This window comes from Trichoderma reesei, assembly GCF_000167675.1.
Source record: "Trichoderma reesei QM6a unplaced genomic scaffold TRIREscaffold_1, whole genome shotgun sequence".
NCBI lineage: Eukaryota > Fungi > Ascomycota > Sordariomycetes > Hypocreales > Hypocreaceae > Trichoderma > Trichoderma reesei.
This window is the reverse complement of record NW_006711148.1, coordinates 3,349,991-3,375,562: the sequence shown is the minus strand read 5'-3', so window position 1 is coordinate 3,375,562 and position 25,572 is coordinate 3,349,991. Positions and strand designations below refer to the sequence as shown.

Here is a 25,572-nt window from a genome sequence, read left to right as displayed (position 1 = left end):
CTGAAGTATCAACGATTCAATGTCAGCGGGTAGAGTTTATCTTGGCGTTTATTATGAGCGCAATACTGTCTCAGCTCTGTTCATTCATCAATTTTATTCTCCTCGTCTTCCTATGTGGCTTACTTACTTTGTTTTGTCACTTTCAGTCTTTTGCTAGCAAGGAAGAAGCCGTCACAACAACAGAATAGTAACGCATTATAACTTTCTTCTTATTATTACAGCTCCGCGCCATAGTCGTAAGCTTTTTTTGCCGTCGTCTCAAAACGATTTATCATAGCGTGCTACTCAAGAACATACAAAAACAACTTGCAAGTCAAATCGTTTGTGTGCCAAAAGAGTACGCTGAGACCAGCCTTTTCTGATATGTGTTGTTCTTTTTTCCCAATCTACGGGTATCTGTTTTGATATAAACACACAAACACAACGAGTTATAAGTTCTCCCCCGAAAAGCAGTTAGGAAAGAAAAAGGGGGGGCAGGCCATTAGAAAATAAAACCCATCGTCGCCCCTTTGACCCCCCCTGATTTCCATCGCTCGAGAGCACAGAAAAACTATAACTCGTGACAAGGAGGGGGTTGGGAGATTTGGGACCCCAACTATATCACACGTGTCTGTCTCCCCCAACCGCCCTCGAAAAAGAAAATCCCCCGGAAGACGTTTCGTTTTGTCTTTCGAACCCTCAGGAGTGCTCTGTTATTTTTTTCGTTTCAGCCGTCTCATATCCCGTCCAAATCGTTTCCCACTCTCGCGCGATCCCTCATCATGGGAATCTTGTGGCTCTGTGCGGCTCTTCAGCGCTTCGTTCTTCCGACAAACCAACACCCCCCCCCCCCCCCCCCCCCCCCGAATTTTTTTTTTGGTTTCGTATTTCCAACCGGCCCTTTTGCTGCTTTGTTATGTTAGGGGCTATAAAACGAATACAATGCATAAAAGCAAAACAGACAACAACAAGGGTAAAGCAAAGCGAGAAAAAAAAAGCGAGGAAACTGAAATAGAAAACATGAAACAAGGGACGAAACAGACCACTTCTGAGAATAGAAAGAAAGAAGCCTCTGCTCGTCAAAACGTACACACACCTCTGGCCTCTCCCAAACGCCATGCTAAACAAAACCGCAAATATGATTCCTCTTTGTCCGAGGACGCAAAAAAACAAAAGGTAGATGGCGGATAAAAAAAGATGAGAAGAAGAAACATTGAAAACAAGCGGATACCCCCTTGACCTCTCTGAGTGAGCCGAGCCTTCATGTATCATGATGTAGAGCCTGTAGAAGTGACAATAACCCCCATTGCGTTCTCATAACTTTTCTTCCTGTCCCAGCCCATGGGCAACAGACTGCCCGATGCCTCAGATCAGCAACGAACTGAAAGCCGACAGATGCTTTTGAGAGCATAGTTTTCAGCTCTCCGTGAGATCACTTTCGGTCAACTCTCATGAGACAGCATGATGGATCTTGGAAGGGTGCAGGTGTCATACTCCAACCATTCCAGGGCCATAGCTCGATTGACGCATAGCGCTTGGGTAAGGCGGCGTTGTTCCTGAACTCTGCAAGAGGTTAGAAGTCAAATGGTGAGATGAGGGAGAATCAAGACTTTTTTTGCTTGCCTTCTTCCGACGCTTCTGGCCCCCTTCGCCTTCTCCCGTAGAATAGCCTGTTTCAAGGCCGGTATCATCATCGGGAAAGCCTTCACCGTATCCCTCGTAGCTGCTGTCGCCGTATGACCGTTTCTTGATGCTCCGCTGGGGCCGGGCGGGGCTTTGACCGGACAGCAGCTGAGCCTTGGGGCGGCTCATGGCGGCCCCAGGCATGGATATCAAAGGTGTGTTGGGCGCCGTCGGCTTCGCGGACGGCGCCTTTGAGCTATCACCATTAGAACCAATGTCCCCCAGTACCGACGTGTCCCAAACCGATTTCGCGATTGGGCCCTTGGCCATGGTCAGGGCGCGGCCCAGGGACGACTTGGTCATCTCAGACAAGCCGTCCATGAGGGCGCGGCCCTTGACTTGATGGACGTTCCATTCGTGGTCGGGAACCTGCAGCATGGCTAGGAAATCCGAGGGCGAATCCTCCTTCTTCTTCTGGACGTCAAAGTGTCCAGCGACGCCTAGCCGCTTGATGTGGCCCTTGTACGTCTTGCGGAGCGCATTCTTCTCGCCGTTTGGCTTCTCTCTGGCGACTTCGGCAGCTAAGCCGGTCAAGTCAAACATCTCGTAGAGATCCTCCGACGTCCTAGGAAGAGACTCGGGATGCGCTAGAAGGATAGCAGTGTCAACAAAGCAGGGATCTTGGGAACGGCAAGAAAAACATCCCAGCGAACTGTCGAGGTCGCGTCTTCCAAGGGCGGAGGAGCGAGACGAGAGCAACGGAGGGAGTCTTACGAGATTGCAGAAGGAGATATTTCGGGCCCACGTCCAGGTGCAAGTCTTCGAGGGCCAGCTTTCCGTCTTCGACGTGCGCCTTTTTCGGCTCGCGGTCGTCGTCGCCGACATCCTCGAGCGGCCGCTTTCGCTTGTGCGGCGAGTCGTCGAGCATGATGAAGGAGTCGAGTTGCGAGGAGCTGCCGTTGACGCTGTGCGCAGGCGTAGGCAAGGTCGTCGTTCCTGATCCCGCGGCGGCCACAGAGCCGGACAAGCCGAGGGACGGATCCGAAGAGGTTGCGGGCGAGAACTGCGAGGGACTTTGGGGAGTCTGGGGGTGGAAAGACATCATGAACCAAGGCTCCTTGCGAGGGACTGGAGTGGCGAGTCGCGCCAGGCCGGTCGGCCAAGAGGTGGCTGCGGTAAGGGGAAACTTCCGACTTCAGGCGGACGACTTCATACAACCGGGCCAAAGAAGATGGTGATCCTGAGAAAGAGCCCTTCGTGCCGACGTCTCTGAGATGACCCGACGATGGCGGAGGGCGAACGGCCTGCAATGAAAACACCCCAACTCCCGCGTCGGCGAGCCAAGAGCAGCAAAGGTCTGGCGCCTTTCAGGGTTTTCTTTCCGGTCTCGGTAGGGGGTGCGGAGGGCGAGTTCGCGCGAGATTCCGCCGTGGCGCAAAGGCGCACTCGAGAGAGAGAGATCGAGGGCGGAGGCAGTCGGAAATGCGTCGCTTCGGCGGTTCGACGGGCAGGGCGATTGTAGGGCGAGGGACTGGGGGCGATGATGGAAGCGCTGAGGGTTGAGAGGCGACAAACGCTGGGCTGGAGAAGCGAAAAGGTGGAGTTGGCTGGGAGAACGGCAAAGGGCGAGCCTGAAAGACGAGGCAATCAATCGCCGGGCGGACTTCAGGTTCCACTGGATTACTCAAAGGGCTAGCAGGTGCTAGACGGCTGCTAACGCAACGGGGGGGCTCCAGCGGCTGTCAGCACTGACGTCCGGTGAGCCACAGAAGGGCAACGGCGCTAAGCTCCAAGCAAACGCGTCCACGGGTCTTTGCCGAGGGATGGATGCGCCAGAAGCCTGTGCGTGCGCTGTTGCGTTGCGTGCTGCGCTTCTCCCGAGAAAACGCAACGTTGCCGGGCGAGTGAATGGGGTGACGGGCAGTGTGACAAGGGCGGCGAGAGGCGCTTAGGGAGCGAAGCGGCGACGACGAGTGCTGGGGGGGACGAGTTGGAAGCAAAGAATAGAAGCAAAGAATGCTACCTTGGCAGTGGCTTCGATCAGCTGGGGACGGCGAGGTACGAGGCTCTCGGCTATCTTCCGCCGTATTAGGCAAAAGGCTTCGACGGCATGCCGACCGTATGCATGTCTCAGCCTCAGCAGAGACAATTCGCCATAACAACTCACTCACGGTCAGGCACATGCAACACTACTACTAGTATCTAGTAGTAGTCTTTCGTACAGTACTATGAAGATTTCTTGTACCTAGACCTCGATTCACAGAGCCATCTCCGATTGTGCTGAACGTACACTGATGTCTCCCCATCGGTGAATCAACGCGCCAAAAAGCTCGAGATGTTTCGATCCTCGTTTCATACTAGGTATGACCCAATGCTTACATAAGGGAGCCACCCACGCTGCAACCCATCAAAGGCACGAAGACGGAGAAGCACACATCAGGCTAAATCACATGACCCTGCGTTTTCCATTCCCAACGAGAAAACTCTAGCTTTTCCTCCCTTCCTTTTCCTTCTTTTTTTCCTTCTTTTTTCTCAACCATTATACCGACCAGCAAAATCGAATATCTACACAAAATCGCCCTCGGCCAATTGTCACTTTCCAAAGTGACAAGCTCCTCGATGCCGTCGACGATTTTTTTCGATACACTTTTGTTGCTTTGGTCCAGAGCACACTTCAGCAACCTTGCCTAAAACCATCATCACGAGGGCCCCGTTTTGTGCGGCTACCATGATGCGGTGATGACCTGATGCAAGTGACATTTCAACTCCGATTCTCGCTACATGATTCCATGTGTTATTCCGGATATGGGAGAAAGGACTGTCGTTGGCGGGGGCTTGTGCGAAGTGCGCACTCGACAGGGTCTCAGCTCTTACTTTTCTTTATCGCCATTCGTGATGCACCATTTATGGATAAATCCTCAGAATCGGAATCTAGGCTACGGCATCAGCGTACGATAAACACCATATAGATATCAACCCATACATACGGTATCTCAAGAAGGCTACCTACTCCAAAGTTGCAGAAAGTAAGCCACCTCCGAATCAACTACCATGACACCCGTAAAGCATCGTCTTTAAACCCAAAACCCCACCCATCGTGATGACACCTAACATCTGGTAAACCTATCTGCCATGTTGCCGTTTTCAGGAGAAGTGAAGCAATCTCGTGTGTTTTGCTTACATCACTGTCAACCACTTGGCTACCTGCGGAGAAGCAATAGGCTTGACTGACTGGTGGTGAATTGCTTTGCTCAACGCAAGGGAACTGAGCTCGTATTCGTTATTTCACGTGCTGACCGGGTCTCGCGTCCAGGTAAGCCGATCGATCATACGAGTGAAACCGAACAGCAGTGATCAGTCGGTGTGACTTTGAATCACGGGGCCCGGAAGTCAAAAGTTTGTTGCTTTAAGTACATGGAACCTGCAGCATCAAGCGGCTCTTGTGTACTTCACAGTCACCAGTCAGTCACCGCGAGAGAGAGTTACTATCATCGTGACACCAGGAAATAAACCTTTTCCATTGTCATCTTCGTCCAACGACGAGGAGCATCCGGCTGCTCAGAAAGTATCCGTGTATATACAGGGTGATGTGAAGAAAAGGGAAGAAACAAAATGAGAAGACGGCCACGTTTCGACGTGCCGCATCTCTCCAAGCTCCTAAGAGGAAGGAGTAAAATCAGGCATATCCTTGTAATCTATACAATTGAACGAGAAGAAGAGAAGTGAAGAGAACGAAAGATTGGGTGAACGAGAAAAAAAAAGACCGAAGAAGGGAATGGGGGAAAAGCTGGGAAGAGGAAATAGGAAAGAAGAGAAGAGAGGAAAATAAAAAGAAGGAGAGGAAGAAGAAGAGGAAGAAGAAGAGGAAGAAGAGAACCGAAAGGCCGGATGTCCTAATGAAAACTGCGTCGTGTGCCCAACTCCAGGAGGGTATTCGGTATTCTGGATCCCGCGCGCAGTCCCGTCGTGTTGCTCCAGATCAATGCTTTTTTGTAAATGCCAGCTATTCTTTTCCAAGTCCAGCCCAGAATAGGCAGCATCAGACTCAACTGAACACATCCTTTTGCCATCAGACAAGCTAGTTTTGTAAAACAAGTTCGCTTTTGAAACCGTGGCAAGCTATACCCACGAGCCAACGGCATCATCACCCGTATTGTCGCGCCTGCCCACCTCGCCCAGCCCGGCCCGGCCCGTCTGTAATGAATCCCAATGCGTAAATCATCTTGCTGTTCGACTCCAAGGGGGAGGGTGGCAACCAAGGTCAAAAGAGGGGGAACATATCCAAGTCCCGGATAGGACAAGATCGTGGCCCCATATGCATGGCGCTGATATAATAACATAAAAGAAAATGGGATATGCGTGCCGTATGGCAGGCACTCACTTGTCGAAAACCAATTGGCCGTAGAGCCTATCCCCATATCCGAATTGTTACGCTCACTTGGCCTTTGATGGCCAGTTGCGGCGGTAAAAACTAAGTGGTTCATTCATCATCGCGACCACATGTTCTTGTTCTTCGAGAACGCCACCCAAGGCACAGAGCTGATTGCTGCTTAGCTTGAATTATGGTATATCGAGGGCCTCGTTTTGTCCAGGGGCGAGGTTGCGCCTCCCTGACTCGAATAGCCCCGTTCTCTTTTGAAGGGAACTGTGCCATTCAAGTCATTAATGCCGTAGCTCTCGTTCCGTTGCTGTTGGCTGGCATAGCCTGATATCCCGCTGGGAAACACGCTCCTGGTTTCTGTTCGAGAATCATGGCCGTTCAACCCGCTCGGCAAGGCATGGGGAAAGCCACCAGTTCCCACCGAGTCTTGGTAGTCCCGGACACTTGATGGCCCAACTGATGTCCGCACCTGTGGTGCTGCCAATGAAGGCGTCAACGGCGCTGACAAAGGAGCTGCACCGTAGCTGGCTTGGTATGTTGAGGAAGCTCCATATTGTGCAGACGGCCCGGTTGACCGATGGGAATGTGACTGAGGAGAGTGGAGAGGTCGATAGTGGTCTGTCGTGTTCAGGGGCAACGGGCCTGAGGCTGAGGCAGCACGAAGGCGAGAGCCGTTCTCGGGCGTCTGATGGAAGTTGGGATAGCTCAACCCCGTCGGTGATGACTGCGCATTACCCCCGCCTACGATTGAAATTCCATTAGCCTACTCCTCAACTGATACCGTTAGGAAGACTTCGACTTACTTGTGTACGGGCTCCGGTCAACGCCTGTCGAGCTACCGCTTGTTGCTTGGCTCATCTGACTGGACTGGTAGACCAACGGAGAACGGTCAGACACACTAGAGTGTGTATTTGCCCCTGAATACATATAGTATGATTGTAGCGACTCGGATCTTGGTCTGGAGATCGGATCTCGGCCATTGAACGTTTGATGCGGCCCGGCTCCTTGGCGATGATGCGCTTCCAAAGAACTATGTGGCCCGCCACCTCCATGAGGAGGATAGCGGTCCGTAGAATGCGGTGATATGGGCGACATTACTCCAGACGAGTTTACCGTGCTTGGAGCATGGAAGCCGATGCTGCCAAATGAAGGCGTGAGTCCGGTGGGCGATAAATGGTCTGTTCCCTCCGGACGACGAACATCCACCATCAGGGGCCTCATGATCGGATTGTTCGGGTACGACGGGTGGTGTGCAAAATCCACGGGGCCAGCCAGAGGCATCGGCATGCCATGAACAGCTCCATAAGGGGAGTGTAAGGCTTGTACGTTGTCAAAGTCATCTGGAACAGCCCTCATCTTGATCATCCGGTCACGGTCATCGGCGTTGAGTCTCTTAATCTTCGCACGCCTAAGAGAGGAGTTAGGCCCCTGTTGCATGCGACCTCTTCCTGCACTTGGTCCCCAGAACTTCGAACAAGTTTTCTTTTTTTTTCTTTTCCTCTTAAGTCGACTTACCTGTTTTGAAACCACACCTGGACTTGCCGAGGGCTTAGTCCAGGGATCTCTCTGGACAACCGTTCTCGATGGGCAGCATCCGGGTGAGGCTGCTTTGCGAACTCGCTCGTTAGGAACCGTGTTTGCTGGTGAGTGAGCCTTGAGAGTCAGATTAGCCTGCTGCCACTTCCATTCTCCAGCGAATGCCCGGATTTTTACCTAAAGCGCTTCATCTTTCTACGAGCTGCCACTCGTTCCGCTGTAGTTTGTAACAACGAGTCTGCCTCCTCTTCGGCCATATCCTCGTCGGCCAAGCCATCATCCACATCATCCTTGACAGCCGCCACAGACTGATCATCTGATCCAAACCTGTCAGAGCCATCATTCAGACCTTTCGTCGCAGTTGGGGCTGAGTTTATGTGGGTTGCGGGCACCGGCTCTCGGCCAGTAGCTCTGGTAGGCAGCAGTGTCTCGTCCGGCAAGAGGGATGCGGACTTCATGCCTCTCTGGTCCTCTTTTCTATCTGAGGCTTCGGCAGGCCGAGAGGGATGGCCATGGTCTCCAGCTCCTCCATGGTAAGCAAGATGGCGTAGACTGGGTGGTAGTGCCGTTTGTCTGGCGGTATGGGCATCCAGGCGAATGTTCCCGCCCTCCACCACCGGCTGCGGTTGGGCTACTCCCGAGTTGGCGTGATTCGATTCGGCGGACGCAGGATAGGCAGATCCAGCTGGCTGAGGAAGGTAAGGATACTGGCCCTGCCAGTCTGGCTGCGTCGGTATGGAGGAGTCGTACTGGTCTGACATGCGTGGACTGGGTGAAGCTTTGCCAGGAGCTGGAAAGTATCTGTTGAAAGACCAGTGGCTATTCTCGGTGTCGCAGGGCCTGGTGGCGAGCATTGGGATGGGAGTTACGACCTCGGACGGAGAGGCGCCAGCGGGATCGCCCACACGACTTGTTCGAGATATGCTCGAAAACTCTGCCAACATCAACTCGATGAGGGCCTGACAGGCAAGCCACTACCGTCCAACAGGAGGTTGTCGACAGATCCAGGCTCCGAAACAGGCAAAGGAGCTTACGAGGTGGCAACAGAGGCTCCGCGGTAAGCCGACAGCTGGAGCGTAGGTGCTAGTTGAGTCGTCTCGCTCGCGAGTTGTGTGAATCAGAAACTCGAAACCAACCAACCAAATGATATATCACGAAGAGCAAGCTGAGCGATGCTAAGAGCAAGTGGCACAAAACAAAGGGCGGCCTAGATTAGTCTCTTCTGGGCCGGAGGGGGGGCGAAATCTCTTCGAAATGGGAGCTCGAAAAGGGACTGCCTCTGATGCCGCCCAGCGGAGAGCCGTCCTCGTACTGTTGGTAATACTCGTACAGTGGATGTATTAAGCCTTTGACCGGGTTGGGGAGGAAAGAAGTAGGTAGTTAGCCGCCTGCAAGAGCGAGAGAGCCAGTAAGTGACCCCTGTCTGAACGAAGTTAGGGCCCGAGTGGCTATCGAGTTCAGGTCTCGAGACTGATTTGAAGGGGTAGCATCTGGGTAGTTCCAAGGTTCCACGAGGTAGGATTGGGATATACTTGTATGGTGACATGAGAACGAGGACCGCATACCACGCGCTTCAAGTGGGGTTCCAAGGTCGACGCAGGTGCAATCGATGGTCCTGGAATCATCAGCTCGCATACAGGTATATGCCTCGTGCAGGAGTGAGGTGCCGGGCGGTCCCAAGATGCTGGCAGGATGGCTGGACTGAGACTGACTTGGCCCGGGCCTGGCAAGCACCAGATCTGGCCAGAAAACTGAGAATGGTACCCGTAATATCCGTTCGAGGGGGTTTCAGAGAATTGCCCGTAGAGCAACACTATGGCAAAGCTGGACGCTGCCGCTGGAGACAGGTGCTTTGCGTCGATGGAGAAGAGGCTGTGGGGGGGGCGTCTCCGTACCTGGTACCTGATGAAGGAGGATGGGGTGGGCGAGCCTAGTCTGCAGCTTTGAAGCTTCGTGATTCGAGAAAAGCCGCACTGTAATGGGCCAGCACTGCAGAGCGTGCACTCTCACCCTTGCGGTTGTCGGTTGAGCTACCAGGGAGTCTTCCGTGTTCCAAGATCGGGAAAGAGAGGGACCACTACCAGGAAGGGTATAATTGAGAACGGCCCCTGGTAAGCTGTCCCCAGGCTGCCTTACGACGATTGCTCCACGGACTCATACTTGTGCTTTTTGTATAACTGAGAACCGGTTTGCTGGCATCGTCTCAGAGACATCAAGAGAGCTGCGCCAGCTGCCTGGACTCTCAAGTCAACGAACGATGCGTCCAGGGAAACGAAGCGTCCGCCAGGATGGACAGCGGCAGCAACAGCGCGGATCTGGGCCCTCGGTCGAGCAAATCAAGTAGCACTGCTACTAGCATCTGCAGAATGCGTGTACTCGTAGGCCGAGAGGGGGGCGCTCAGCCGCGCCGACGCAGTGATCCGACACTCTCTTGCGCCGGGTATGCAATGCCAGACCCATTCGTAGGCACCGCCTTCGTCTATTCGTCCGCATGAGAGTGCCCGTGGCAACAGCATCGAGTCCTCATCCACGATACCAGACCGCTGATTCAGAGACGAGGTGCCCCTCGTACTCCCGCGAGCAAGATGGAAGCCGAAATGGCTTCTCTCATTTTCCAAAGTTTAGTGGCATGGGATCGATCTCATTAGCCAGCAATTTTCGCCAGGACAGGGCTTGTGACAAGGTCAAGGCCAACAGTGGCAGGAGTCGACTACCAGACGGCACCTCGGCCGGACCACTGGCGCAAAGCTCCATGGTACTCTCGATACAGTGGTACATAGCACATCTGCTTCCAGGTCGACTCCACGGACGAACGCATGACCGCGGCTCCAGGCCTGTTTTCGTACTGAACCAATGGACTCCTCGACGGGTTACAGAGGTCATGGTACGAAGTAGTCAAAGGCATAGATACTAGTACAACAAGACAGGGGGGCTCAGAAACAACGAGGGTTGACGCCAGGGGGCGCGCATATCGGTGACAGGGGTCATCAGCGGCAAGTCGAAGACGACGAGAAATCGCAGGGCCTTGTAAGTGGGGGAGGGTCGCCACTTTTGAATGCAGGTAATAGTTACAGCGGCCAGGGAGGTTTAGGTCGCGGTGGAGCAGCTGTCCTGTTGCACTCAATCGAGAGAAGAAGCATCGCGGACCGTGAAGGCAGCAGAGTCCCGGATGCGTTCTGCTCATCTGCGGCAACTGCAAGAGGGCGGTAGCAGCACTAAATAAGCCAGCCTCGTCTCGCTTGTTCATGCAGACAATGCGCGCGATCAACGGAATTGGGCTAGGAGAGCATGTGAAGCGGATGACGCCTGAGAAAAGTGCAGCAACGATGCCTTCAAGGTACCCACCCCTCCTCCCGAGCGTGGCGTATGGAGCTAACCCTCGCCGGCCCTCTCACTGCAAAGTCGTGCCTAGCATGTGCCTCGTTAGCTCTCATACGACGGAGGCAAAGTCGAACGGCATTTGCAGGCAGGGCGGATTGGATTTTCATTTTGGCATCAGAACGAAGCGAGAGAGCGTGATCCCTCATCTGACCACGGCGAGCGGAAGCGATGAGAGCAGTCGCGGCGCTGGTATTGGAGGAACAACGCAGTTCTGATGAGTCGGTCTACTAGCCACGCCACAAGGCCCGGAGAGCGTCGTCCAGGATCTCTGCGCATGGATCAATCGACGAGCGGAAGAATTGCAGGGCCACGATGCATCAATCTTGGAAGCTCTGGAGAGTGGCAGTCGCTCCATGTGCTTGAGGAGGGATATGCGCCGGTGCAACCGGGGCAGACCTGGTGGGGCGAGCCCAAGCCGCGAGATGCTCATTCCACGTAGCATTTCCACTCGTATGCGTGCGTGAGAGCGCGTGTGCGTAAGGTATGTACTCGGTATGACCTGGCCGCGGCTAGTCCCAGACGATGGCAGCAGCGCGATGATGCTGTAGCTGGCCAGGTGCACATCGAGGAGCTGTATTCGCCTCAGCAGCGAGGCACGCCGGCAGCGCCTGTACTCGTACGAGACGCGCAGCAGAACGCCCAAGCCTTGAGCAAGTCTCCTGCACAAGTTGTAAACCACGTCGTTTCATCCCAAACCGGGGGGGTGGCTAGACAAACTCATGTTTCTACTGTACCTAGTTCCCTCAGGGGGAGTCACGAACTAGAACGCTCAAGAATGTCGCTGTCGTCGGTAATTGGCAGGCCCGCTGCCCGTTGAATTGCTGTTTGATAATCGCGTCCGAAGTTCCCGCTCTTGCAGATACTTGTCTGCAGCAGACCACGTGCGAAGCGTCAGCGTCCTGGTCTCTGACATCTGGTATGCCATGTATGTTTATAGTATTGGGAGCTTGGATCTAGTATAGCAGCATTAGCAACAGCGCGCAGCTCGGGCAATCGAATTTACGCACAGCTAAGGCACGTACATGCATGCGTATGTGTGTGTACGTATGTGTGTGTCCCGTAGGTCTCCTCGTATGTGCAGTTTGAAGCTGCAGGGCCCTAATATGTCGCGCAGATACTTGGTAATGAAAGGATGGGAAGCCATGTCGTTTCAAGATGCCTTTGCAGTGGAGCTCGAGACCCCGGTGGGTTATCCTGTCAACGGTCCCGCGATCATCAAAATTCTAGAAGACAGAAACACTCCACTATCCACGCAGTCATAGTGGTAAAACACCGGGGGTTCATAGGTAGCCCGTCAGGATAGTTGATATAAGCATGAAATCCAGGAACACGGCGGCGCGGGGAGAGGATAGCGAGTCAGAGGCACGTCGCAGGCAATACGACATCCGCATTGTAGTCAGTCGTTGTTAGTATGTGTGGTGTATGATAGAAGAGAGACCTGCAGGTCAGACAAGCCTCGCGAATCTGCTAGACCGCTGTTGCTGCCCCAGTCGAAACAACTGCGCTGAACGGATAAGTCTTCTGTCAACGGCCTTGTGCGTCTCGTGCCGCCAATGACGCGAGCTGGGAAAGTCCCGAAAGGTCGCACGCGGCGCGGCGCGACAGAGCTGAGGTATCGCATTGTGTCCACGGGTAGCAAGACTATCTGGGGCTCGAGTCTTCCAAGGCCCCGTCGTCGGCCTGCCCAACCGTCGGCCGGTCTACGAAGCAATCATATGGCGTTTGTCTGGTCTCCTTGCTTCGCCAGCATCACGCCTGGCAGCAGCAAAAACAGCACGTTGTATTAGGCAAGATCCGACCACATGGCTTTTCGTGCCAGGTTTCGGATGGGCGCCGGCCACGCGGACGCAAGTAGCCGCCATGTCGGAAGTGGGAAAGCCTCAGGACCACTTGGCTCGCTGAGCAAGGGTCGACATGTTTGACGCAGCGGGTCTGGCCGTTTGGAAGTCATGTTTGGAGCTTCTGCTCCCTGTCTGGGAGAAGGGGAAAAGAGGGCCCCCCCGGTCAGCCGTAGCACGAGTGCGAGCTTCGAGTTGCCGCGGTTGTGAAGCAGCTAGAGAAAGACTGGACCATCCGATGGGCCAGGGCTGCCCCGGCAAGTGTCAAGAACGGCCGAGCTGGTGTTTGTACTTTCAAGTGCCGTCGTCTTGTCTTCACCAGGGTGATGAGGGTGCGTGCCTCAGTAGGTAGGTAGTACTATCGGGACATTGCGGCAGCCCGAATTGCACTGTCAGACTCCAGCAAGTGATGATAGGGAATAAGCAAGTACCCTACTTACCCAGTACGATAGGTACTAACCACTGGCAGGACTCCCTAGATGTCGTTTGAAGCGGAGCAAGTGCAGCGGAGAGCCGGCTCTTGTTGGTCCTGGAGCAGTCTTCTGTCGATGTGCGCACGACTGTGTGTGCATAAGGTAGGTACCTGGGTAGGCAGATGGGGCAAATGGCCTTGGCCCTTGGCCGTATCGTGCCCGTACAGGTACTCGTACAGGGTCGCACGCACGCAGGTTTCAATCTCGAGAAGCTCCGAAGGGTCAGTCCCATCACCTCGCAGCAGAGGGGATACCTGCGCAGGACCCGTCACGACGTGCACAAACGCCGTACTCGATACCTTGCCTGGCCACTCATGATCGCTTGCTGAATGTCACCCTCCACGAGAGAAGCGGCCGGATGAAGGAACGGGCAGCAACAAGAGCAGAACAATGAGAAAACACGACGAAAGAGAGCAAGGCTGTGCCAGGGGAGGGTGCAAGGTCGACGTTATCACCACTCCCCTCCCAGAGACGTTGTAGTGCTACCTCAGGCACCAATCCCATGTACCCGTACCTGCTCATGTGCCTCGCCGCCGCCGACCGCAGCGGTTCCTGTACGAGTACTGACTGGCCTACACGCTCACGCACTTTCGCAATCGGCAACCTCAACCCTTCCATTGTTCCTGCACCTGTACCTTACGAGCACTTGACCCTATTGGTACCTGCACCAGCCGGCGTTGTTCCCTCCGTGCCCCTACCCTGGACTTCCGCCAATGGCTGGCCGTCTCCTAGATTTCAGGACTTCTCGCGTAGCCTCGCGTCGCGGCCCTCTCGAGTCTTTCCCCGCGCCTGACGCCTTGCGACGCCCCCGGTCTTGGTCTTGGTCTTGGTCCTAGGCTTGGGCTTTGGGTCCGGTCTCTTGTTCCGGCCCTCACATGCACATGCTCGCTCACAGGCTGGCTGGCTTGCTTCCAGGCCAGGGATGCACTCGCTGCGCGAGAAAGCGGGGAGCTCAGAGGAGCGCGATCCAATCGAAGCCCGGGCCAATGCCTCAGTCAGTGCTAGTTCCCGCCCGAAGGGGCAGCAAAGGCCTTACGATGGAGAGGCAGATGGAGCAGCCGGGCCTTTCATTTCGAGGTGCTGCGACTCATCCGGAGCGCTGCGCGTCTGGCTGTACCGTACTGGATTCGTACTTGTACGACGAGTCCCCTAGGTAAGGTAGAATCACCCCTTATAGTTCGCTGGCTGCGTCTGCTGGCGCGTTGGAGAGATGAGAAAGCAAGGTACCCGGCTTTAGGGGAGAGGAAGAAGGGGGGGAGGGGGGAAAAAGAAAGGAATTGTGAAGAGAAGAAACGACGCGTGCTGACCTGGACTCTGTTTAGGAAGCGTGGTGGCCCTGAGGAATTCTCGGTTCTACTCCAAGGTTGCCCGAAGGCCCAATGGCAGCGTTCCCTCACGCCAGTTGCCGTTGGTTCTCGACCTACTGCATCCAGCAGGTGGTGTGGCGAGCAAGCCGGAGGATGGATAGCTGCTGTGATGCCTATCCTCTGCTCGGGATCATATGCGGGCGCAAAGGCAATCGTGTATTTCTACTCTGGCAGACGAGGCAGTGTTGCCACGATGCCAACCTGGGAGCTATGGAAAACAAGCTTCGTAGGGGTACCCAAGGTAAGTAAGGTCCTTGGGGTGTGCCTGTGTGGCGTGCGTGTGCCTCTCTTTACCCTTGTACCTTTTGTTTGATTCTACCTAGGTATCGGCAGGCTCGTGGATGAAGGCAGATACTGCTACCCTAACGCGCGAATTTACTTCATACATACACACGAGGGTTGTACCTCGACCACCTCTGCCAGTGCCAGGTTGCCAGGCAAGGCCTTGCACAGAAATCTGTTCCGTGCTGCAAGCCATAGCGGACACATGGGCTGGGCACATGCTCCCTCGAACTAGACCGGGTCTTTAATCATCGCCTCAGCAGGCGGGAGATCTGCCCCCCCGAGTCGCATACATACATACGAGATGAGTACATACATACATGTACAGTATGCAGATTCATTGCTGCCGCCTGTCTGCTTTGCCGCAAGTGCGGAGTCCGAATCCTGTACGAGTACTGTACATGCCGGCGTTAATTAGCCGGAAATCGAAATCACTTCTCATCAGCAACCCGGTCGTGGGTTGCAGAAGCTGAACACTGGCGTGGATAACACCCTCGACTTTGTGTGGACGCCATCCGGACGCAACAGCTTTCCGATGAGGTCAACGCCTGCAGGCATTGGGCTCTGTATCTGCTGCATCTGCACATGTCCGAGAGGGCCTGGGCGGCGTCGGATGAGCAAACATGCTCGTCTAATTTCCCTCCCGCGCCTGGCAGGAGGCGTGGTCGAGCCGTCCACGTAATTGCAGAGGGGAAAGGCCAATCCTTCAATTCAGCCTCAATCTCACGAGCAGAATCCTGGCTCTGGCGGCGTAACATGGAGTCTACTGGCATACGAGTACTTGTACTCTTACAAGCGTGAGTGCAAACACGGGTGGCCAGGTGGAGTGACAGATCGCCAGCGTGGCACCGTTTCCATGCTTCCGTCCTTTCTTCGTCTCCGTCTCTGTCCTTCCCCTTCCCCCTCCCCTTGGTCGACGAGTGACTCTTCCGTCGGCGTTTGGTCCGCTCTGCGGCGCCGAGGACGGCTGAGTTGCTCAGACTATGCCAAGAGCTGAAGGGAGAATCGGTGCGAGTGCCGCATCATGCATGAGAGCATCGGGCTTGCTGCATCATCTTTTAGTTGCGCATTACTAGGCCACCCGCGTGCCGTTGAAAATTTTCTCATGTGTGGCCAGATAATAGGCCTTCTGGCTGGCCCAGAAGGGAATCCCTCATAGGACGATGATGTTGCTCTCCTGATCGGCAGGGAGGCGTAGCGAGAGTAGACGTTCGGCGAGTATTCCGTAATACTCATAATGCAGGACGCGGTCCTCCCCCTCGCCTCCAATCTCCAATTTGATATCTACCTACCTCCTTAGGTAGTACTGTACTTTGTGCCTTGCCTAGGTACCTTCACAGCTCCCGCCTGTTGCAATGTATGTATCTCACCTCGCAACGCCCACTTTGTCGTCCGTCGTGCCAGTTGGGGTCTTAACGAATCGTTGCTATAAGGCTTGGTGAGACATTTCGCCAGGAACAAGTCCGATCTCTAATCAATGGATCTATTATTAGCCCCCTTCGGATGACTTGCCTAGCGCTGAAACGCTGGGAGCACAGACGCTAGACAGATGCCTTGTCTCGAGCCCTTTTTTTCGGTGGGTAAGGGAAGAATACGAAGTTGAGGTACTACGAAGACCATACATGTGGCTGGCTGTATGACTGCAGCTCATGTAAATAGCATCTGCAAGTTTGAAAAGCTCATTTGCTTTGTGATTACTTTGCGGTGAATAGTAGCGGGATGCGTACAGAAGTGGATGATGCTCAAGTGGACAAGGTAGCAGTCGTATGCAATCAGCTTCTCATAAGTCATTGATGCAGAAGGTCGTCCGTCTCGCCATCACTCGACCTCTGCCGGCATATGCAGGTCAACCCACTTTGCAACTTGATGCTGACCATGGCGGATGCTCAACCTTGTTGCAGCTGTGATGATATATTGCCGTGCTTTTACTTTGATAGCCTCGTGACCTCGAGTGTCGCGTTGGCAGAACCGGGGTTCGTGGCGAATCATGTGCGTGAACAGGTATGGAGGCTTTCACGCCAATGGGGAGGTGTAGACATGACATCAGATCAAAGAGAAAAGTCTGGTCAAATCAATGGCCCAATTGGGCATAAGGACAAAGAAAGGTGACCTACTGCATTAACTGTGACACAGAAAGGTATCGACAGCTAGTAGTACAACTTGCATACTATCACAGCACATGCGGTAACAACAGGTACGAAGAGAAATTCTCCTTGAACTCAGGTTTCCAGCGTGTGAAGCTTCACACGGGTGGCAAGCTATGTACAGGTTTGATTACTTTGTCCACATGGTCGTGATGGCGGATACTGTATCTTTCCATGCGCTAATAGTCATAGAAACCCTTTCCGCTCTTCTTGCCCAGCCAGCCCGCATCCACCATCTTTCCCAGCAACACGCTTGGGCGGTACTTGGAGTCGCCCGTCTCCGTATGGAGAACCTTCATGATAGCCAAGCACGTGTCAAGGCCGATGAAGTCTGCAAGTTGCAGTGGTCCCATGGGGACGTTGGTGCCATTCTTCATAATGGCATCGATGGAGTCTCTGTCGCCAACGCCCGTCTCCAGGCAAATGATGGCCTCGTTGATGTAGGGCATGAGGATTCTGTTGGCGAGGAAGCCGGGAGAGTCGGCCGAGACGGACGTGATCTTGCCCATCTTCTTGCAGAACTCAACGGCCGTGTCGAGAGTCTCCTTGCTGGTTTGCAGTCCGCTGATAATCTCAACGCCCTTCTGGACGGGGACCGGGTTCATGAAGTGAGTGGAGACCACTCGAGATGAAGCCGAGGTGTCGTTAGGATCGGTAGTAGTGGCCGCAGCAATGCGTGTAATGGAGATTGAAGACGTGTTGGTTGCCAGGATTGCGTGAGAGGGGGCAATCTTGGCCAGCTTGCTGAAGATGTCAAACTTGAGCTGGGGAATCTCGGGCACAGCCTCGATGATGAAGTCGACAGAGGAGAAGTCCTCAATCTTGGTGCTCGGCTTGAGCAGCGAGCGAGCCTGGTCGGCCTGTTCCTGAGTAATCTTGGACTTGGACACATCCTTGGCCAGCAGCTTCTCTATCACGGGCCGTCAGTCATGACATCACAGCACCAGGGCTCGAGGCTTCCCCAAACGCACCGGCAAACGCAATGCCTTTACTCAGCGCCTGCTCGGAGGCATCGACAAGAGTCACTGGGACCTGTGCCTTTTGCGCAGCAACAAGAGCAATTCCCAGGCCCTGGAAGCACGCAGCGTCAGAACAGGCTCCCGTCGTCTTTCACGTGTAAGCGGGACATCCTACCATCTGGCCGGCGCCGAGGACACCGAGACTCTTGACGTCGGCAGCACACTGCCTGGGAGTAGAGCTGAAGCAGCGCGACTGGCGCACCGCCCCCAGCGCCCTTCCTCGAAGAATTGAGCTGGCCATTTTCTGTGCTTTGATCTTCTATGAAAGAGTAGGAATAGAGAGTAGAACGGTGAGTCTCCCGGGCCGGCTAAACGAGGTAGTATAACGGGCAGCTTTAATATGGGCTTGCCGCAACCCGGGTCGGGTAACCTCGGCCCATTTGCGGCCGGCATTTTGGGGGGTTTTGAGCGCGCTGAAAGGCTTATCGGAGGGCCGACAATCACCCGGGCCGCTTATCGACCGCGTAAATTGGTTGCTGCTGCAATAGTTTGAGGCGCGTCAGGTTTAGTTGGGAGACGCGTGCTGGAGGGGCTGTAGATTGCCTCCATTGGATGCAGAATGGTCGAGGTACCTTGTCTGACGATTGACCACATACCTATGTTGGAGATGTATTGACGACTCATTCGCAGCTGTCTCTCCCTCTTACAGTTCCTGGTGCTGCCGGCTATGCGTGATACGCTCTCATATTGATCCATAACAGCTTCACGCAACAAGACGGTCGCCATGGAGCTGGCTGACGGCACCACAGACATTGTCCATCCCGAAGTTCGGGCACACATCAGCAGCCTCGTTGCCGCGGTATGCACTCCCTAGCTTTGTCCGATGGATATTGAGCTTCGGTACTGACAAAGAACACAGCTGGGAGGCGCAAGCACAGAAGACGATGGCCGATACCACCTGGGCGACGATGCCCTGGAGGTCCTCCGCGATATCAAACGCTGGATCCGCTTCTACGACGAAAAGACGAACCGCATGGACGTTGCCCGCTGCATCCACGAGGCGAACCTCATCGAAGGCGACCTGCTCCCGATCCTGGCGACCTGGCCCGAGAATGCCACCGACAGCAAATACAAGTCTCGGATTGCGCTGTCGTGCTTCGAGATCATGGTGCCGTTGACATGGCCCCTGGAGCGTGACAAGGAGCGGATGACGGTCAACCATCACCGGCACATGCCCGTGTTGGAGCTTGCCCAGGTTCAGTACAAGAGGGCCATCATCAACTTTGACGAGGCGCGAATCCTCCATGCTGCTGTCAGGACTGCGCTGCCGTCGCTGGCGCTTCCCGCTGGCGACAGGACAGCGCGGGACCAGGGCATCATCAAGCTGGTGCTCTTCTTCCTCCGCAACATTGCCATGATTGCGCCTCCCCCCAATGTCAAGTACGAGGGCGACGAGACGCAGATCTCGCGGTCGGCCACAATCGATGCCTTTTCATACCAAGACATATTCTTGTTCCTCCTTACGCTGGCGTCGAACATGGGCGAGGACTTTAGAACAGAAGACATGGCTGTGATGGAGATTATCTATCATCTCATCAAGAGAGTCGATATCGAGAAGCTGTTCATGTCGGAGCAGCAAGCGCACAAGGCAAAGGCAAATGAGCTTGCGTCCCTGATGAACAAGGAGTCGGCCATGCACAAGGCATATGCCCGCAATGGCCCAACACGCCACAACCGGTTTGGCACCATGATCTGGGTCAAGCGTGAAGACGGCAAAATGTCGTCTCTCACAGGACAAGACGCTCTTAGTGATGTCACAGCACGTAACCTGAAGATGGACAACAACAAAGTGTTCAAACCTCCCCGGAGGACAAAGAAGGAGAACAAGGACGAGAGAGACTTGGGACTACCAGCGAAGCTTAACGCGCGAGCGACCAGTCAGCTCCGTTCGTTTGTCGAGGAGTTCCTTGACTCGGGGTTCAATCCCTTGTTCTCCCACGTTCGCAAAACCATCGACCGAGAGGCTTCGCATGTCATGCAGTACCATCGGAGGCAGTTCTTCTACCTGGTAGCATGGTTTCTCGAGGCTGAGCGGACCCGGCAGGCTTTGAAGAAAGGGCCCAACAACAACAACAAGGCCAATGACGACGTGTCCAGCTTCAGTCTTGTGGCAGGTGTCTTGAACCAGGAAATGTTCATCACTCTCAACAAGGCGATGCACGAAGCCTACGAGTACAAGGACTGGCAGGAGCTGGCTGCGGTGATGCGGTGCTTTACGCAGATTCTGCTCACGGTCCAGGCAATGTCTGAGAGCGGCCGAGAGGACGATGAAGAAATCGCAGAAAACGTCCTCAGCCGTCTGTTTTACGAGGAGTCGACGCACGATACAATTGCAAACATCATCAGGACCTACAAGGACCAGGGGTTCTACTATCTGGACGCTGCTACGGAGTTGGTCCATCACTTCTTGCGTATTCTGGAAGCATACTCAAAGCAGAATGCGGACATGCAGGTTCGCTCCCGCAAGCGAACGCGACAGAAGAAGAAAAAGGAGCAACAGCAACAGCAGAGCACGGAAGACGGCGCTCTGGCCGAAGAACAGGACGATTCGGCCAACGACGAGGAGGCCACGGAGCGTACCTCCAAGGAGCGCAAGTTTGACTTCCAACGCTTCGCTGCTCGATTTACACCACAGGGCGTGGTGGATACTTTTGTCAAGTTTACACGATTCTATCGCGACATGACTGACGCCCAGTTGAAGCGCGTCCATCGGTATTTCTACCGCCTCGCGTTCAAACAGGAGATGAGCGTGATGCTCTTTCGTGTGGACATCATCCATTTACTATACAATATGATCAAGGGCCCCGAGCCCCTGGACAAATCCTCGAGCATGTACAAAGATTGGGAAGAGCTGGTGAAGCAGATTCTCCGCAAATGCGTCAAGAAGATAGAGCAAAGACCGGAACTTATTGTCGAAATGCTCTTCAGCAAACTGCAGAGCACCGCCTTCTTCCTAGAGTACGGCTACGATAAGCAGACTGCTTCTAAGAAGCAGGCGAAACCTGGAGCCGAACTTGTTTTCAAATACACGGAAGAGCGGGACCGTCAAATTGCCATTGTGGTTGGCGCGCTGCTGGACAAGAATGAGGCAGATCATATCACCTGGGTGAAGAGCGTTGTTGCCGAGGCGGAGAGCGAGCGCCGATCATGGGCGGCAGCTGAGGAAGTACTGAGGTCAACAGAAACTCCCATGGAAGAATCAACAGAAGCCAACGAGCCAAAGGAACCGAGCAAGCCCTCCCCAATTAGTAAGTCCCTATTGTTTTGTTCACAGGTGTTCTCTGCAGCCTTTCTAACCTGCGTCTAGTCGTGAAACCTGACAGTGACGCGAGACGAACCGCCAGGTTCAAGAATTCGTATCTCCGGCTCTTGCTGAATCTCTGCGGATGCCAGCTGTTTGGCCCTGCCTCCGAGGAAACGCCCGAGTCCCTCTGGGTGTTCCCGGAAGACGTCACGGCTGACTCGCTCAAGGACGCACTGCACTTTATCAATCAGGCGGAGTTTAACCCTCCAACGTTTGACGATGGACAACTAGCAGAGAACCAGCTCAAGAGGAAAACGCAACCCCGCAAGAAGGCAGACTTTGACGACGATGATGTAGGCGACGACCTTGATGACGAATTCCTGTTTGCGCCCGGAGGCCCAACGGCCAGGAAGGCCGTCGACGAGAGACCCAAGAAGCCGAGGAAGCGGAGACGGAGAAACAGCCAGGCGCAGGAACTCGACGACGAAGAGCTCGAGGAAAAAGCCCGCAAGCGACGCGAGCGCGAGCGCGAAAAGGCGCGCAAGATCAAGTCCGCCGTGTACGTCAGGGAAGGGGACGATGAGTTTGACGAGGAAGAGGACGAGGCGTTTTTTGCTCGCGAGCGCGAGATTGCCGCGCGGGCTGCGAGGGCTGCGCAGTCTGCTTTGGAGCCTAGTCTAATAGACAAGGTGAAGAAGAAGAAGCGGAAGCCTGCTCCTGCGGTGCGATCGGACGATGATGACGAGGATGACGGCGATGGCGATGTCTTGGGTTTGGACAGCGACCACGACGATGAGGAGGAGGAGGTGGAGAGTAGGGATGATGATACCCCCATGGCGGAGGAGAACGATGAGGAGAGCGAGAGCAGGAAGAAGAGGAGAGTCAGTGTGGTGGAGGATGAGGCAGAATGGGATGGAGACGTGGATATGGAAGACGCTTCCAATCCCGTGAATTCGCAGCAGTCGGAGTCAAACGCCAAGGAGGATGGTGATGATGCCCCTGTTGTCGTGACACGCAGGCCGAGGGTACGTGGTGGGTTTGTCATAGACAGCGATGACGAGGACTAGATGGGACTTGACTATTAGAATCGATTCGGAGACCAAGAGAAAATCGAGTCTATTCGCGTATATATGCTATCATGTCTTTGACATGTAGAACAATATTGCAAGGAATTCTCTGGAAATTATGAATAATGACTGTAGATATTCGAGGAAGAAATACTCGTGGTTTTGTGTATGAATCGAGTTAAACCCGCATTACTCTATTACAACCCCCAGTTTTCCCATTCCCCCTTTGTAATGGAATCATGCGCGTGTATTCCAATTATCAAATCAACTCCAGGTATCTCCAATATGCAAGTAAATTCATTCGTTATCCAGGGTATCAGCACATCACCTCACTACCATCCCTAATAATTCCACCCACAATGCTCTATGCAGTATCTGGCGTGGCGCTCGACCTTGCGTCAACACTCCTCCTTCTAGTGATCGTATTTCGCATATGGGGAGCTTGGCCAAGCTCTGCCAGATCCTCTTGACTCTTGTAGTCGCGGCGAGCATCTCCAGCATTAACACTTCGTCGAGAGGACGATGATCTGCTGGCCAGACGTGTATCGTCGTTGCTTTGAAGTCCAGCCTGCTGCTCGCCACGGCCCCAGGAGCCGCCGATGCCCTCCATGGTGAAATCAGAAGCCGTTGGCTCGTCGAGCAATGCCAATTCGTCCGAACGGAATAGCCGGGGCAGGACCATGGCGCGTACAGGAATAAGCAGCAAGATGATGATGGGGAAGCCAACAGCAGCAATGGTCTGTGTAATAGCGAAAGTGGCGCCAAAGCCGACCAACTCAACAATGACAAAGCCCCAGATCGCAGCGCGCCGCTTGATTGATTTAAGAGGCGAGTTTGAAGGCGTCAGGTTCTTATCGCGGGCTAGGAAAAGCAGTTTGGCGGTGATGCCGTTCGCTTGAAGGGCTTGGAAGCCCATGATGAAGAAGAGTCCCGCCAGAACACCATGCGGCACTAGATGGAGGACGACGAGAAGAGGGCCCGTCATGGTGCCAAGGGTGAGAAGCCCCTGGGCGAGATTTGACACACGCTGCTCGACAACGTGAGTGGCTTCAAAAGTATATTCTCCCTTATCTTCGCCCTTTTCATCGAGTTTCTTGACAGCTTTGGTGACGCAAAGAGACTCTGTGTGAAAAGGGGCTTGTGGAATCAGGCCGTTTGGAAAGGGGAGGCCGAGGATGCCAGCGACCCCGGTGGTGATACCAAGCAGGAAAAAGTCCCAATGAAAGCCAGCGGGCTTCCTAAGGGGAAATTCGCTTCCCTGTGCGATGAGAGACGAAACTGTCCACAACGTCAGTATTCACATCGATGCCAGCTATTCGGTGTAAAGACAAAGGTAGTGTGATCTTACCATTGTGGTCGAACCAGAACAGAATCGTCAAGAGTATGGCAAATGGGAGAGCAGTGAAAATCTCCCCAACACTCAGATCCCAAAAGTTGACGAGCCATCCTCGATCGCCTGTTGGCTCAAACGCAGTACTGGTTGGGAGCACCGCTAGATGGACCTGGGACATGCGTCCAATGTGGACAAAGCCGGTGAAAAACACCAGGGTCAACGGCGTCCCGTAATCCTTGAGGAAGACGCGAACAGGATGTCTGAAGAGGCTGCTGCCTCCAAGTTCACCGCAGATGTAAGCAACCATGAAGAGCAACAGAGCCGCAACGATTGAGAGGTAGAAGGCCCTGTCATCGCCGAGGCGCTCAAGTACTTGGATGCCTTTCTGGAGATAGATAAAGGCCACATAAAAGCCAAAGATGTCGCAGGGGAAACGTGTAACCCAACGCAGCCAGTTGCACGAATTTGTAATGGCGAGGATCCAATGCAAGATTAACGACCATCTGAAGACAGGTGTGTTAGTGCCAGTGATATCGCGTGTCGAGGGCGAGATGAATGCTTACATTCCGATCCAGGCCATGAATCCCAGGTAATTGACGCCAGTTGGTTTCATGATGTCGTAAACCGTGCTGTTGAATACCGTGATGGGACCTATAGGAATCAGAATTAGAGCCAAAATAAGAACCACAATTGTCCAGTAACACACGAACCAGTTACTCCAACAATGACAAGAGGCTGGGCGGAGAAGATGGAAAAGACGACAGAACCGAGAACAGACGCCAGCAAGACCTCATTAACGCCATAATTAGATCCCGTGTTCTGGAACATGTCGAGTGAAAAGGCAAGGGCGGGCAGGATGCTATCAAACACGCAAGTCAGTAATTGCTTGCTTGCAGGTTTGTTGAACCACAAAAGCTCTCAACACACGTACTTGGCAAAATACATGAAGACTGTGGCGGGCACAACACGATAGTCCCACGCGTCGAGCCAGTCGCTGACATAGTAAGGCGCTCTTCGACGGACATCGTTGACCATGCCACGGAAGGGATGGATGCTCCACCACGCCTCATTCTGCCGCTGTGAAGTCGAGACCGATGGTGATGGCGAGATCGAGCGTCTGCCGCTTGTCGTCGCTGCTGCTGCTGTCATCGACTCCGGCAGCCTCTGTTCTGACGCCGCGTGGAACAAGGGAGGCGTGTCATGGCTTCCATCTTGGCCTCTGGTGCGTCCCCCAGCAGCAGAGCCCGCCATTGGAACCGTCATTGTGTGCTGTGATTTGTCGAGTTGTCAATCCAGTCTTTCAGCACTCGATACGCCGAGACAGACGGCAAGGCCTTCTCGGAACCTGTTGGATGGGCGCTTGTTCACAACGCTCAAACTCAGTTTGAAGACGTCAAGCCGGATACGAGTCGAGTTGTCATAACCGAGACATTGAAGCAATCGATTGAGTGCTCTCCGGAATGGAGTGTGAAGGAGACAGGATACGGAGATCGTTGAGCCAACACCGGCCTCTGGGGATTTATACGGGCTGGGATCCAACCGGTCAACCCCCTGGTCAGACACCAAAAGGCAACGTCCTCCACTGCAGGGCTAAAGAGAATGATTATGTGCAGGGGAGGGCGCGGGATTGAGTATCTATTCGTAAGGAAGAATTGGATTTTCTCCCTTGTCCGGCGGTATGATATGATGAATGAATTAGAGAGTGTCAAAGGGACGAGGCTTGGCTACGTTATCACCGTATTTCCATCTTCTCTTCTCTTCTTTTGCCGTTCGTTTTTTCTCCAGGCTAGATCCAGATTCAAGATCGGAAGGCGCCACCACTAAGAAATCAACCAATTTGATGACAGTGGCACACATTCAACCAAAATATAGCCCAATTTGGTTTAGATCACCTTACCGCATGTT

At 54.0% G+C, this 25,572-nt stretch overlaps 4 protein-coding genes across 4 annotated transcripts; 1 reads left to right on the top strand and 3 right to left on the bottom strand.

Annotated features, from left to right (window-relative positions):
• Window positions 1-1,467: 1,467 nt before the first annotated feature.
• On the bottom strand, window positions 1,468-2,704 carry TRIREDRAFT_53596 (uncharacterized protein; the record flags this gene model as incomplete). Its single annotated transcript, XM_006961393.1, has 2 exons — window positions 1,468-2,249; window positions 2,272-2,704. 2 exons carry the CDS (start codon window positions 2,702-2,704, stop codon window positions 1,468-1,470), a joined length of 1,215 nt encoding a protein of 404 aa, XP_006961455.1.
• A 14,479-nt stretch (window positions 2,705-17,183) lies between these two features.
• TRIREDRAFT_74453 (uncharacterized protein) lies at window positions 17,184-18,284 on the bottom strand (the record flags this gene model as incomplete). The annotated part of the gene is made up of 3 exons (XM_006961392.1): window positions 18,139-18,284; window positions 17,976-18,075; window positions 17,184-17,914 (listed from the first exon to the last, which is right to left on the bottom strand). Exons 1-3 carry the CDS (start codon window positions 18,262-18,264, stop codon window positions 17,184-17,186), a joined length of 957 nt encoding a protein of 318 aa, XP_006961454.1. The 5' UTR covers window positions 18,265-18,284.
• A 463-nt stretch (window positions 18,285-18,747) lies between these two features.
• On the top strand, window positions 18,748-22,334 carry TRIREDRAFT_53659 (uncharacterized protein; the record flags this gene model as incomplete). Its single annotated transcript, XM_006961839.1, has 3 exons — window positions 18,748-18,822; window positions 18,883-21,271; window positions 21,331-22,334. 3 exons carry the CDS (start codon window positions 18,748-18,750, stop codon window positions 22,332-22,334), a joined length of 3,468 nt encoding a protein of 1,155 aa, XP_006961901.1.
• A 364-nt stretch (window positions 22,335-22,698) lies between these two features.
• TRIREDRAFT_54809 (uncharacterized protein) lies at window positions 22,699-24,816 on the bottom strand (the record flags this gene model as incomplete). The annotated part of the gene is made up of 5 exons (XM_006961391.1): window positions 22,699-23,612; window positions 23,683-24,170; window positions 24,231-24,318; window positions 24,378-24,526; window positions 24,599-24,816. The coding sequence occupies 5 exons, from the start codon at window positions 24,814-24,816 to the stop codon at window positions 22,699-22,701; spliced, it is 1,857 nt and encodes a 618-aa protein (XP_006961453.1).
• Between the last annotated feature and the right edge of the window lie 756 nt (window positions 24,817-25,572).